The following is a 14,567-nucleotide window of genomic DNA, read 5'->3' on the forward strand; positions in this document are numbered from 1 at the left end:
ACACGGTTTTTATAGGTGAGACATGTAAAATAAATGTTTTTCACCTGTTAAAACTGCAGGTTGGAAAACCGCATTGCAAAACCGTGCTTTTAACGCATTTTTTCATGCGTTTTTTGCCGTGTGACCAAAAATGTCTCATGTAAATGCATTCTGTCAGTTCAATACATATGAATGGAGATATTTCTGCAGCAAGTGCATGGATTTCTGCAAACCCCACTCAGATGTATTGGACAGTCGCAGAAATGTATGCAACAAATCTGTCCTGAGGGGCCATTCACATTGTGGTTTATTGCCTCAATTACCGCAAAATTGCGGCGGAATGCACTTTGCCATCTGCAATTTCCATTTTCAGCTGACTGCACGGTGTGAATAAGCCCTAAAGGGGTTAAACTGCTGCATAGTGATTGAGAATAGAAGTCACTAGTGGCTGCACCTGACCTCACTTTATCTCTCGTCCTATCACAGAGCTGCTCTGGTTTCATTCACAAGGTATAAATCTCTGGTCTATGGGAGATTGGGGTATAGGTGGCTGCTGGTAAGATGGGCTTGTGCAGAGCAGGGTTTGGGCTTGTAGTATTGCTGTGGACCTATGGGTTGGGGTCTCTAGTATGTGCAGTGCAGGACTATTGGGATGATCCTTCCCATCTGCGTTGTGGATCTGGAGATATGGAGTTTTCTCTTCCTCCTTTGCTGGATGATGCAGTTTTATCCTTGACTGTGATTGGTAAGTTCTATAATGTAATACGATGACATCAATTCATACATTCTTAGTGAGTGATGTCTTAAAAACCCCTAGAAGGACATGTTAGATACATAACTAGTACGTACAGCCATCTTTTAAGTTGTCCATTTAATTACCATAACTCTAGCCCATATGCCTTATGGATATCTGGGGGTAGTTTCTTGCTCTGGACTCCCTCCAGAGGTCCTGCAAACTGGGCCTTTATGTTAAGGGTCCTGTATTTATTAAACACTCCACGTACTAGACTAGTTATGAGGCTGAAAAACCTTTAGGGCCCCCTTGGGATTGAGGGCCCAGTGTGCACCACCCCAAGGGTATGTTCACATGGCTTATTTTCGGGTTGAAAAATCGGAAGCAGGACGCCTCCAAACATCTGCCCATTGATTTCAATGGGAAAAACAGTGTTCTGTTCCTACGGGTCGTTTTTTTTTTTTTTTTTTTTTTTTTACGTTGCCGTTATAAAAAATGGCTGTGTAGAAGCGAAAAAAAAAAAACCTGGAAAAAAGTGCATTTCACTTCTTGAACCATTTTACATTGACTCTATAGAAAAACGCTGCAAAAAAATGCGAGTTTGCTTAAATGTCAAATCAGGAGCTGTTTCCCTTCAAAACCGCTCCATATTTTCAGATGTTTCTTTTAGTAAGTATGTGAACATACCCCAATAGTTCTCCTGATTGCCTCTACTAGAGCAGAAAGCTGCTGCAAATGGTTCTGGACTGTCCATTTCCCAATTTGAATGTTTGGCATGATATACTAAACTTCCCCTGTTGGGGTATGTTCACATGCAAACGGCAATTACGTCTGAAAATACGGAGCTGTTTTCAGAAGAAAACTGCTCCTGAATTTCAGACGTAATTGCTCGTACTCGCGTTTTTTGCAGCGTCAATTACAGACATAATTGGAGCTGTTTTTCAATGGAGTCAATGAAAAACTGCTCCAATTACGTCCCAAGAAGTGTCCTGCACTTTTGACGAGCCATCTATTTTTATGCGCCGTCTTTTGACAGTGACGCGTAAAATGACAGGTCGTCATCGTAAACCCATTGCAAGCAATGGGCAGATGTTTGCCGATGTATTGGAGCCGTCTTTTCAGGCGTAATTTGAGGCGTAAACCGCCTCCATTACGTCTGAAAAGAGGTCGTGTGAACCCAGCAGTAAGGGCAAACCTATGGCTGCTGATCTCTGGCTCTTCCTGATGCCAGACCTGCAGCAATAAACTAATGGTGGCTGACTTTGCTCTGAGGCAGTTCTGACATTCAGCGTGATCTGTTAGCAATCTAATATCAACATGGATGGTGCTTTTGGGAGACCATTGATGCTAGGTGTCCTCGAGGCTGGGGGGCCACCTTAAACATGATGACTAGACTGAATTTGTACTAACCAAAATATGTTCTGAGTAGAAGCTTAACTGTGCCCTGGTAATTGTATAAGATTGCTAAGCTACTTCGTTCTGCACTGTCCACTAGGTGGCTCTATTGATGTGCTTATACATGCAATCAGAACATGTTGGCTGTGGATGTCTTTTGCTGTTAGTTAATACAAGTGCACCATGTAAGCGGTAGTCTAGGCTCTTCTCATGCAGCATGTGCGGCCTTGTTGATAAAGTTAGTCCTTTGTTCATCTTTACTTCTCTGCTGGATACAAAGTACCTCCCTTGTGTATCTGTAAATTTCATGCTCTGCATTTGACTGTAAATTCCAGATAAGAATGGAAAACCCCATTCTTTTCACAATGACTCCAATTGTGGAACCTGGATAGGACAGAGATCTGACAGCTCGGTGGTCGGTACTTCTTTTAATGGATGTTATGTGCGTGAGGAGGTAAGTAGTGAAAGAAACTACAACCCTTCCCTTGTCCCGGCAGTATAGGCTGTGGACTCCTGATTCCAAAGATGGTGCAAAATACACCACTAATCGGAACGGTAGTTGGCAAGAATTCAATGTTAAAGTTAAGACACAAAACTAAATATTCTTCTTTTTTGCTTCTCTGACTTACGGGGGCAGGCATTTTTAATATTTTAAATGTAGGCTTTTTTTTTTTTTTTTTTTTTTTTAAATCTAGTTTAGACTGAGTTTATTTAAAAAGTATGCTAATACATTAAGATCTGTATTGCAATCACACCAGCTGATAGAGTACACTAAGTGTACAGACAGCCCTGGAGTATATTCTAGGTCCCCAAATGGCACTTGGAAACCCAATCAAAGGGTTCCTCCAATGCTGCCTGTTCAAGCAGGAGAGGCTGTCACCAGGCACCTGCTCTAGGGCAGCATGGGACTCCCCTGCAGTACTTCACCAGTCCCATGTTTTTAGGGCACTGTACGATATGGTCCCTTAACCAAGTATTGAGTGTGAAGACAGATGTTGCAATTTTAAGTAACTTTTAACCTGTGCCTTTTCTGCCAAAATCACATGGAAACTAAATAGACGTGGGCCAAAGATCTCCTCATAAATTGTTGCCAGGCTAGTTTTGAGTACTATTTGGCATAAAAGATCTGATCGTACGAACAATTGTGATGCCATATTCCACCAATGCCAAGTGTCTTCCCTGTTATGATATCTGGCGTCTCATAGCTCCTCCTGTCACATCACAAAAACTTTTATAATTGCAGGATGGAAATTATGTGGTGACTATCAGTTTGGAAGAAGTTCTTCGTGATGGGAAATCCCAGTATCGCAAGAAGGATCTGAAGTGCCCAATTCTTCCAGGTAAATGTCTGTGCTGAACAATAAATTGGACAACCTTTTATTTTTATTAACGTACTCCTTTAAATTTTAAACCAGTTCAATCTAATATCTGTAGTCAAATGCCCAAAACATCCTGGACTAAATGATACCAAATTACCATACCGGTTGCACTTCTCATTAATACTTATGACAATCAATTGTCTCAGATGGCTCAGTGCTTGACAATCGGTTAGCAATTGAATTGTTTTACGACTTCACTAATTTGAGTCCATAGAATATAATTTGCCTTTCCCCATAAAATCAAATCTCAAACCTGGTAAATCAATTCACCAATGCATTGGAGTTGCTGTAGCTCGACTTGGGCAAAAAGATTTGCTCATTTCTACCTGGGCCGGCCTTGGGATAGATGGCGCCCTGTGCAAAATTTATCTTTCGGTGCCCACCCCATAAAGTATAATGCTTTTATATAGTGACCCCACAGTATAATCTATTATAACCCCTTCAAGGAGACAGTATTTTGTCCTGTAATTGTGCCCCTACAAAATGTAACGTCCACTTAGTGGCCTCCACACACAGCCCCCCTTGTAGATAGTGCCATAATCCCCTCCTCCTTGTAGGTAGTACCACTGTAGCTCCCTAAAGGAGTGGATTCTGCTCCTGGACTGAGCATTTGATGTCTCTATCCACATATGATCAGTGGCAACTTCTGAAGTGGAATCCCCGTCCACAGCGCTGCCAGCGTTGTGACCAGGGGTTTCTCCTGGAGCTGAATCACTGCGATAGCAATGCTGTGAACGGGGATTCCGCTTCAGCAGTTGCCCCTGATGTCATTGTCCATATATGGACAGACATCAAGCGCTTCATCCAGGAGAGGATACCCCGGCCACAGAGGGGAGCTACAGTGGTGCTACATACAGGCGGGGGTGGTGCTATCTACGGAGGCTGCAAAAAAATCTCCTCCTTACGTGCACTTCGTGCTAGGAGTAGAGAAAGCATGACCGTGGTTCAGAGGAGTGCTGCGGCACCCTGGCTGGGAACCACTGGCCTAGTAGATAGCAGAGCATGGAGATACTCTAGATGGATGCTATAGTGTACAACCATATCTGCATCCTTAGGACACAGATACTATTGCATGAGGCATAGTCTGCCATGAGGGGAGGGGTTTCCTGGCGGGCAACACAGGTGCCCTCATGCCCAGTGTTGCCAGTAGCAATGTTGCTGAGAAGCACCCGGGTGGAAAGGCAGCTGCAGAGTTGCCAGGTGCTTCTGTAACACAAGCAGGGGAAGGGAGTCAGTGCAGCACCCCCTTCTACCTGCTGGAGTGATGCACCCTGTGCAATGACACAGGTCGCACACTCCTATAGGCCTGCCCTGATCTCTACCACCATTGGCCCAATAAACTAGCACATGGCTAAACTCAAGAGATCTGATTGTGCCTTCATAACCTAAGTAAAAAATGGACAAATGTTACACCCTCATCCGCCTTGTAATGTCTAAGGCTATGTTCACGCGGCCTATTTTCGTCCGCCTTTCGGGCTGTAAACGCCCGAAAAATCGGAAGCAGAATGCCTCTAAACATCTGCCCATTGATTTCAATGGGAAAAACGGCATTCTGTTCGACGGGCTATTTTTTTTAAGCGGCCATTTTGAAAAACAGCCGTGAAAAAGAACTGCAGGTCATTTCTTGGGATGTTTTAGGAGTTTTTCATAGACTATTGAAAACGCATCCAAAAACGTGAATCGCAAGTGGCTTCAAAAACTTCTGACAATCAGGAGCTGTTTTCCCTTAAACGGCTCTGTATTGAGACGTTTTTGACGTGTGTGTGTGTGTGTGAACATACCCTAAGTGACCGAGAATATCCTTGACACTTGCTCTGACTTAAACAAGTTTTCCCACCATAGAGATGATGCCTTAGGATCAGCTATACATGTATGATGGTGGGCTCCTACCTATAGCAAGAACTGCTGCTCCCTGCCCCATACTGCAAGAAGTGGTCATTCTCCAAGGTCTATAGAAACTAAATGACTCGGTTAACCTCTTCAGTCTCTGCCCTGGTGGCTTTTGTGGTTATATATCATGGATCTGTTGGAGTATAAAATACAGTGTTGAAATTCTTTACTGATTTATTTCTTCCCTATAGCTATGGATGCTCCTAGTCCAAGTGAATGTGCTTCAGTTCAACAAGTAGACCGTCTGCCGTGTGCTAATGACTCTGTATCTAGAGAACTTTGTGAAGGCCTTGGATGTTGCTTTTCTCCAGCTGAGTTTAGGGTGCGCTGCTACTATGGGCAGAAACGTAAGTCTTTGACCTTTTCCACTATGAGACTTTAGATGACCAGATCAATTACTCTAATTTTATAGCAGAGCAGCTCTTTATATAGTGATGTAATGGTTTCGATATCACTATTTAATTGGCCTTGAGTTTCAAGCAGGTTCATATACATAACTATAATGCTACATGCACACTAAAACTGCATGGTTTTTAGGTGCAGTATTTACATCTTGAGGTGGAAATAGGTGCAGTTTTATCCTGCATTTTTCTTAAAGTGGTCAGATACAATTCGCAAACTGAAACGCAGGATAAATTGACAAGCTGCGAATTTTAAAATACACACTGAGGGTCCATTTACGCACAAAAAAATTTGCACTGTGTAGATGAGGTTTCTTAAGCTCATTTGCTTTGCTGGTATTGTATGATGCTGTGGATTTGCCACATGAAAATATGTGCAGCAAATCCGCACGTAATATGTGTGCATTCAGCCTAAGAGTGTGTTCATACTGTTTACAGGCTTTTTTCGGGGTGTAAATGCTTCGGAATACACCCAAAATAAACTAGCTAAATGCCTACAAACATCTGCCCATTGAATTCAATGGGGGAAAACAGGGTTTTGTTCAAACGGGGTGGCTTTTTTTTTTTTTTTTTTTTTTATGCTGCCATTTTAAAAAAAAAGTCGACAAAAAGAAGTCGCATGTCACTACTTTAGCTGGTTTTCATTGTCAATAAAAATAGCTGAAACGCTTTCCACTTCAAAAACTGCTGAAAAGCAGAGGCAGTTTTCTCTGGAAACATCTGTCTTTTTCAGCCATTTTTTAACTTTATCCTAACTCATGTTTCTTGACAATGTACCATATTGGTTGGCTTGGTGCAAGCCATGGGGTTTTGCCAGGTGACTACTGTTGTCTTCAAATCATATGTACTTTAGTTTTTGGTGATGAAAAAATGATTATCAGCTTGACAGATTCTCAGACCACTCTGATGCTTATTGTAGATTTATTAACAATTTGACTTTCCTGTGTATAGTGACTGCCCGTTGCACACCTGAGAACAACATAGTGGTTGCCATTTCAAAATACCTGACCACACCGTCCTTAATTCTGGACTCTGTAAGCGTGGTCAATGTGGATTCCAACTCATGCCCAAATCTGAGAGTAGCAGCAACAGTGTCATTTATTGGGTACCAGTTCCCACTGTCCTGCGGAGGTGTTAACCAGGTGAGCAAAACACACTGGACCCATGCCTATCAAAGGCATGCTCACGTTAATTCAGGGCTTCACAAAATAACTTGGCCTTGCAGAATAAATCTAGAATGTCTGATACCTGTGGTTTGGTTTAACAGGGGGCTGACATGTCCGTAGTATATGAGAACACTTTTATGGCCACTAAGAATGTAAGGACCTGGCAGATGGGATCGATCACTAGGGACAGCACAATGAGGTAAGCCGGGCATTTCAGGATGGTGGTAACTACAAGTACCACAGTTGGTTTACTAAGATGCCCCTCTTAATACAGGCTGACCGTGCGCTGCAGCTATTCCCACACTGGTATTGTCCCTCTGCAAGTGGAAGTCCTCACCCTTCCACCACCTCTTCCTGTATCTACCTCTGGACCGCTGCTCCTGGAGATGAGGATAGCTGAAGGTATTTAACTTCTCCCCTGATAGGTAGCTGGTTAGTGTCTCCTGAGCCGTCCTTGCACAGCTTTGATTAAGTTGGTACGTGCTCTATTTTCAGTATTAGTTGGGAGGTGCAGGCGGAATAAATAGCTTTAGAGCCTGGAGTAATCTAGAAGACATCTGCCCTTAGATGGGCTCATGCAGACATTCCCTTTTTCATATCTAAGCAGGCCCAGCTTTTAGCTGATCACCACCCCTATATGATGGGACAACCCCTTTGAGGTTTTTGACTCGAGCTGTAGCTGCGCAAGGCGACCTATTTTTGCTTCCAATCGTTACACATTAGTACAGTGCATTACATAAGATCTCCTCTAACTCATACTTGGTCAGTAAGATTGAAGGGTACCATGAATGATTTCATCCAGTCTCTTCGCTTATTTTAAGCAACTTATGTAACTTGCATAATAAAAAGGATCCCATCTATTAAGTGGGCAGGGGTCAGCCAATTTTATTGAAGGACAGGAAACCAAACATGTATATTAATTATAGCCTTGCCAGGTGCACTGGTCAGCCTGAATGGCATCAAACCTCTTCATAGTTTGGTATTCAATGATGACTTGCTTACCAGGCAATGATCTCGCTTCCACCACACTGACCTCTAAGAAAAAAAATTGCTGTATCAGAGCGACTAAGTTTTATACAAAAAAAGATTACCCCACCCCTTATATGCTCCCATCATTTAGAAAGTACTTGGCCTAACCCTCCCAGTGCCTGAGAAATTAGACTAGATTGTAATGGAAAGCTGATATAATGTCAAGCTAACAGGTGACCATATTTTTCAGATGGACAGTATGGCTCATACTATAGAGACCAAGATTATCCTATTGAGCGAGTATTAAGAGATCCTGTGCATGTGGAAGTTCGGATTCTGCAGAGGACTGATCCAAGCCTAGTTCTGGTCTTGAGCAACTGTTGGGCCACCAGTTCTCCTGTCCCTACTGGGCTTCCCCAATGGCCTGTCTTGTTCAACAGGTGAGGGTTGAATTAAGGGACTACAAGAATTGCTCTTTGTTCAGGGCTGTCATGGTACAACTTCATATTGTGTTCACTTTTCAGCTGCCCTTTTGATGGAGACAACTATCTCACCCAGCTGGTTCCTGTTGGTCCTTCCTCACAGAACAAGCCTTTCCCAACACACTACAAGCGCTTCATTGTCCGCACATTTACCTTTGTGGATTTCAACACCCAAACTTCTCTTAATGGACCGGTAAGTTGTAAATGAAGGTTGCACCTCTATGCCCCATAGGAAGTGCCACAATTTGTCACCATATTAAGACTGGCTGAAATGACATCCCCTTTGATGCATGTGTTTTTTTTTTTGGTAAAGATTATGCACCTAGAAAAGTTATTCATTCTACAAAGTCTGTGCTAGTACAATGTTACTTGCCTGGCATACAGTAACTTGTGTTGTGGTCCTACAGGTTTTCTTCCACTGCAGCGCTTCAGTATGTGTCCCGTCTGCCATGGAGTCGTGTTCAGTGAATTGTCCCCAAAGACAAAGTAGGTGATCAGTCTTATATCCACTCTCCTATTACTGCCTACCTAGTAAGATGAGTGGCATTGGAAAAGGGGAATTTTATTTTTTTTGGGCTTACTATCCCTAGTGGACCACTTACTCTAAACATCTCTTCACCAACTTGGGATAATCGTTTGTTTTGTCTTACAGAAAGAGTGGCTGGATCCTGGGGGTCAGAAGATGCTCTTACAACAGTCACATCTCGGGGTCCTGTTATATTTCATGCTGAGGAGGCTGACACAGACAAGGTTCTCCATGAGGAGGAAGGTAAGGGGATAATCACACCAAGTTTGAATAAATGGTACAATCGCTTAGACCTAAAATAGACTCTATGAATAAATCTAGCATAGATTTAAACGTTGCCTTCAGTTAAAGAACCACTACTCCTAACATATAAAGATTGTGTATAGTGTTGTGCCACTTTACCATGTGGACCACCAACTAGGACCCTAAAGCCAACAGTTGTATGGCATCTCCAAGTCCAAATGTCCCATTGAACTCCCTATAGGAACTGATCTTTGTGCTGCGGTTTATTAATTATGACTTGACACATGTTGCTTTGTTTGTCTTTTCCAAAAGAGATCTAACATACATTTCTTCAAACAGGTGCTCTTGGGTCGGGGCTGGCCCTGGCTGTGCTACAAGGCACAGCAGCCGTTGGGTTATTCTTGATGGTGTCCCTTCTGGGTATCTACTTGTATAGAAGACAAAAGAAATGTACAGTGTCTACTGTGACTGCTTGAATAAAGGGCCTTTTAAAAACAACTTGTCTTTGTTTTGTATGTATTTCTAAACTACTGATTAAAATTTGAGCTTGTGAAAATGAGTCTATTCCATACATCACTTTAATAGTTTCTTCTAAACACTGGGTCCTTAGTACTGATACAAAGCAGTATGTCTACCTTGTAATACTATGGTAGTAACAGACACTTCTGAGCGAAATAACCGCAGGACACTGCTATTTTGGGCATTGACTTTCTTAGGTTAGTTGGGGCAACTTTGTATGTTAGACAGACTGGCTACCCCTTAATTTATGGCGTAGTCGCCAATCAGTGACTCCACAGCTGTCCTCTAAGGGTAGAAAGTGAGGCATTCTCAGCCAAACCCTGTTTTCCTAACTCTCTAGCAAGTTGGACAATCTTCTCTCCATCTCTTCAATGGTCTCAATCGGATTACTTTAGTGCTCAAATCAGAACATGTATAAGAGGACAGGACCTCTCCCTGAATGTTGCTGTTTGACCCCATTATTTGAGGATTTTATTGGCTGCAGCTGTCCCTTTCAAGAGACTGCTCTATGTAATTTCTTGCTGGACGGTGTGCACAATACAGTTCCTGGTGCTCATGTTGAATACGGATCAGCTTAGTGGTCAGTGTCGTGCTTCCTGCTGCTACCTGACGCTGGCGACTGAACGGTGGAAATGCAGTTATTTCACTGCACTTATCCATTTTATATGTTGGTACGGCGTATTTGTGGTTCCTCATTTGGCTCTTGTGGTGGTTGTACATGGTCTCTCTGCAGAGCAGGGGTACTATGGAGTGGGGCAATCTCTGTAGTTTTACAGTATCTACCAAATTGAACTTTTTGGAGCGTTTTTTTCTATTAAGAAATTGCTCCCAAATCCGCTTGTGCCGTGCACTTTTTACAGGGTGTTTTACACACGGTTTTTACAAAAAGCGCATGAAAATGCGTGTTTTTTTTTCCAGGGTGTTTATGGCCTGAAACAGCTGAAAATAGGCTGTGTGAACATACCCCAAGGGGTAGACTAAAAAACTAAATTTTTATGATCTGGATGAGCAAGAATAAGCCACAACATAGAAAACAAATTTCTTTTTTCACTTGTGCTTTGGCTCTGCGATGTGTTCCCTAAGGGTATGTGCACACGCTAGCTGGCTTTTACGTCTGAAAAGACAGACTGTTTTCAGGAGAAAACAGCTGCCTCGTTTCAGACGTAAATGCTCCTCCTCGCATTTTGCGAGGCTTCTGACAGCCGTAAATTTTGAGCTGAGGTTCTGCAGGATTCTGTAGCAGATGGGACACAGACTGCAGTGGAAGTACACCTGAAATATTGCAGTGAGAGCTTGCTGATAATGGAATGAAGACTGTACAGATCAAGCCATGGTATTACGCACAAGTAGAATCACCCACATGCTACAACCTATGCTAATAGTTTAGGGCTAGTACATATTGTTATGGGCATTAATGGTGAACCCAGTAAGCTGCAATGTGAGACCATGGCCCTCTTTCCTATGTTGCTTTTGGCAACTTGTGGTCTTTTGGGTAGTTCATCACTCGTCCACACTGATATTTCAATTTCATGGTGTTTGCCAACATACTACCTCTAGTCAAACTTATGCAATAAATGTTAAAGCCGTATTAACAGTCCAAGAGATTTTTGGTAATTTGGATCCACAAATGTGCTGGTAATGTGTTTGGTACAGCACTGACTGAGAGGGAGTTCCAACTGGGACTTGCCTCTAGGAAAGGGACATTTAAAATTGATAAGCACTACATGCTTTAGGAATAGTTATTCTTTGTATACAAAGTAAAGTGCTATTGGCTAATCTTACCCATCTACAAGGATAGGCCACCAGACTTGTCTGGAGGAATCGGGAGAGGGAGTGGACCTGCAGTCATCCAACTATAGAATCCGGTTTGGATCATTTCTTCTGAGTATTCGGACCTCCAAGTAGACTGGCTCTCGTAGAATTTTAAATCACAGGATACTCGTTGTTCATGTAATATAATGTATACTTGTGATCTACCAGGTGACCAAGATAAATAAGCCACATTAGTCAATGCAGGGAGACTGGTACAATTTTTTTTCTTGAGACTGGTTTCTTATCTTTGAGAGTGTTAAGTGTTAGGGGGAGTTCACACAGTTTTTTGACAAGTTTTATGATGCAGAAACCGTGCCACAAAATGCGCCAAACGTCCGAAAATGCCTCCCATTGATTTCAATGGGAGGTGGAGGCGTTTTTCCCCGCGAGCGGATAAACCGTCTCGCGGAAAAAAGGGACCTGCCTTATCTTCGGGCGTTTACGCCTCTGACCTCCCGTTGACATTAATGGGAGGCAGAGAAAGCGTATTTGGCGGCGTATAAGTGTCAACAGCGCTCAATGGCCGCGGATGAAAAACGCAGCGAAAATCGGCGTGCAGGCAGAGGAAAATCTGCCTCAAAATGCCAAATGGAATTTTGAGGCAGATTTTCCTCCTGCAAAAAACTGTGTGAACCCAGCCTTAGTCAACACAACATCTTGAAGTTTGCTTTTTTTGATACCTTGCATAAACGGATAAGAAAAAAAACTGAATTTTAATGATTGTAGCAATGATTTGGAATCTTATAGAGGTCAATTAGGTTTGCCATGTATATAACACGATTTGGCAAGCCATCATATGTAACAGTGTTGGACTGGAGTCCAATGGGGCCTATCCTCCATCTAAACAGATCATGTACACATTCACTTCTAATCGTATTGTCATTTTTTTTTTAACATTGCACATACAGCACGTATAAATAAGGTCTAATAGGTTATTTATGAATCAACCCATAAGAAATGCCATTGGGGCAAGTGGTTGCCTCCAAAGTGGGCTGTCTTTTGCTGGATCATTGACGCCCGTTATTATGTCAGAGCCAGGGCATCACCTAGTGGGTCAGTCTGACCATGATATCTAGCCTCTGTAGGTTAATACGGTGAGTGGGCAACACATTGCATTGTGGTTAGTAAGTTCAGTCATTACCTTTAGCTATTCTCCTCTCCAGCAGCAGAGGTCAAGTAGTGGATACAGGAAGAGGTGGTGGCAGTGTGAATACCTCATCTTGTAGTGGGACATTACCAATCTACGAATATCTACAGCAAACCGTAAACTTAGGAGAAAGGCACGTATTATTTCCCAAGGTGGTTTGTTCTTCACCCAACATTATGACATTGTTAATCGTACCTCATTTGACTCTCTTGTGATTGAGAATCCTTGTGATTGAGATAACGAGTCCGTAGGCAGCACAAAACATATGGGTTTTAGTCCCCTAGGTACACAATCAAGCAGAGACCGGTTAATTAGCAATAAGCATTAAGCAATTAAACAATTAAACAATTAAGGACTTCCCCCTATAAGTATGTACCGGAAACCGGGCCCCAGCGTATTTTTACGAAGCAATAGTCATAAGTCCTGCCAGGGGGGAAGCTTGTGCTGCCTACGGACTCCAGGAAATAAAAATCTAGGTGAGAAAATTTTAGTTTTCCTGATCGTCCTTGGCAGCACAACACATATGGGACTTGCCAAGCAATAGTTATATGGGCGGGACAGCAGACGCCATTTCAAGCACTCTTTTGCCAAATAGAGAACCCGCTGATGCCAGTGAGTCGAGCCTGTAGTGCTTGACAAAGGTTGATGCGGATGCCCATGTAGCCACTCTGCAGATTTGATCCAGGGAGATATGCCCGACTTCTGCCCATGAGGTAGCTGTAGAGCGGCCGGAATGTGCCCTGATCTGCAGGGGAGATTGAAGGTCACTGAGATGATAGCATTTTTCAATAGTTGATCTAATCCACCTTGCTAGGGTGGCTTGGCTTGCTTTTTGTCTCTTATTAGGACCGGCATGTTGAAGGAACAGATTTTCTGATTTCCTAAAAACCTTTGTCCTTTGAATATAGGTGAGAACTGCTCTTCTCACATCCAGTGTATTCCAATTTTCCTGATCTTCACCTTGGGGATGAGGGAAGAGAACATATAGCGATATGGCGGTCATCAAGAGCAGGAGAGGGCCGCCAAGAAGACAAAACATAAGTCCCAGGAGGGAGTTGACAAGATTACTCCCACCTCCCGTCACAGATCTCACCCTGAGATTACTAGACAGTAAATAAGGCAGTGGATAGGCAGGCAGTGAGATGTAAATTAGACGTCCATGCAGTATTGCAGAGTATATATTCCCACACAATTGGTCAAATCCCGCCATTTCTGAAGGAGGGGGCCTCCCTCCCTCGGGGGCTCCCTCCCTCCTCACCTCCGAGTGGGGAATGGATGCAGGGATATGGAGTACAGGATTGCAGCTATATAGGGGGTTGTGGGGCCACCAACAAGGATGAAATGAATGTCCGGCAGAGTCCCCTATCAGGGAGACAGGGAGATATGCGCCTCCCCACCCCTTTTGACTTATTTTTGCTGTTCAGGATCAGCCAGCCTGCCGACTCCCCACTCCCCTCTGAGTGTCCTCCGGTCCTCCCAGGTACGGCTGCTGCTGGCAGAGTCCTCCCGGTTAATCCCAGCTGTGGACCAGGTAACAGCCACTCGGATCCCAATGGCCTCCTGCACACACGTCTTCGATCCTCCGCCTGCGGGGGAAGCGCCAGGTGTTCCGCCTTCCAAGATGGCGGGGTCCAGCCTCACCACCGCGCGCAGCGTCTCTGTGCCCGCTCTCCGGGCCGCCTTCCGATGCCGCTGTTTTGCTCCCGTGTCTCAGCAGGCCGGGCTACACTGCGTCTGCCCGATATCAACCCGGTTCAGCTCCAGTGTCCAGGCAGCCAGTCGATTCCTACGGCGACCAGCGGGAGCTCGTCTAAAACGTGGCCATCCTGGATGTCCCGCCCACCAGAAGTCTGATGGGTTATTTTTATTATTGGTGTCAGAGTAAAATGGGTTGTTATCCATTTGCATCCACTATTCTGATACAGT

At 43.7% G+C, this 14,567-nt stretch overlaps 1 protein-coding gene across 1 annotated transcript; it reads left to right on the forward strand.

Moving 5' to 3' along the window:
- Positions 1–666: 666 nt before the first annotated feature.
- LOC142750323 (zona pellucida sperm-binding protein 4-like) lies at positions 667–9,640 on the forward strand. The gene is made up of 12 exons (XM_075859319.1): positions 667–724; positions 2,443–2,561; positions 3,351–3,447; positions 5,568–5,723; positions 6,729–6,919; positions 7,045–7,142; positions 7,218–7,345; positions 8,163–8,352; positions 8,437–8,587; positions 8,802–8,880; positions 9,047–9,163; positions 9,503–9,640. The coding sequence occupies exons 1-12, from the start codon at positions 667–669 to the stop codon at positions 9,637–9,639; spliced, it is 1,521 nt and encodes a 506-aa protein (XP_075715434.1). The 3' UTR covers position 9,640.
- Positions 9,641–14,567: the final 4,927 nt, after the last annotated feature.

Source organism: Rhinoderma darwinii, chromosome 3, assembly GCF_050947455.1.
Source record: "Rhinoderma darwinii isolate aRhiDar2 chromosome 3, aRhiDar2.hap1, whole genome shotgun sequence".
In the NCBI taxonomy this organism is placed as follows: domain Eukaryota; kingdom Metazoa; phylum Chordata; class Amphibia; order Anura; family Rhinodermatidae; genus Rhinoderma; species Rhinoderma darwinii.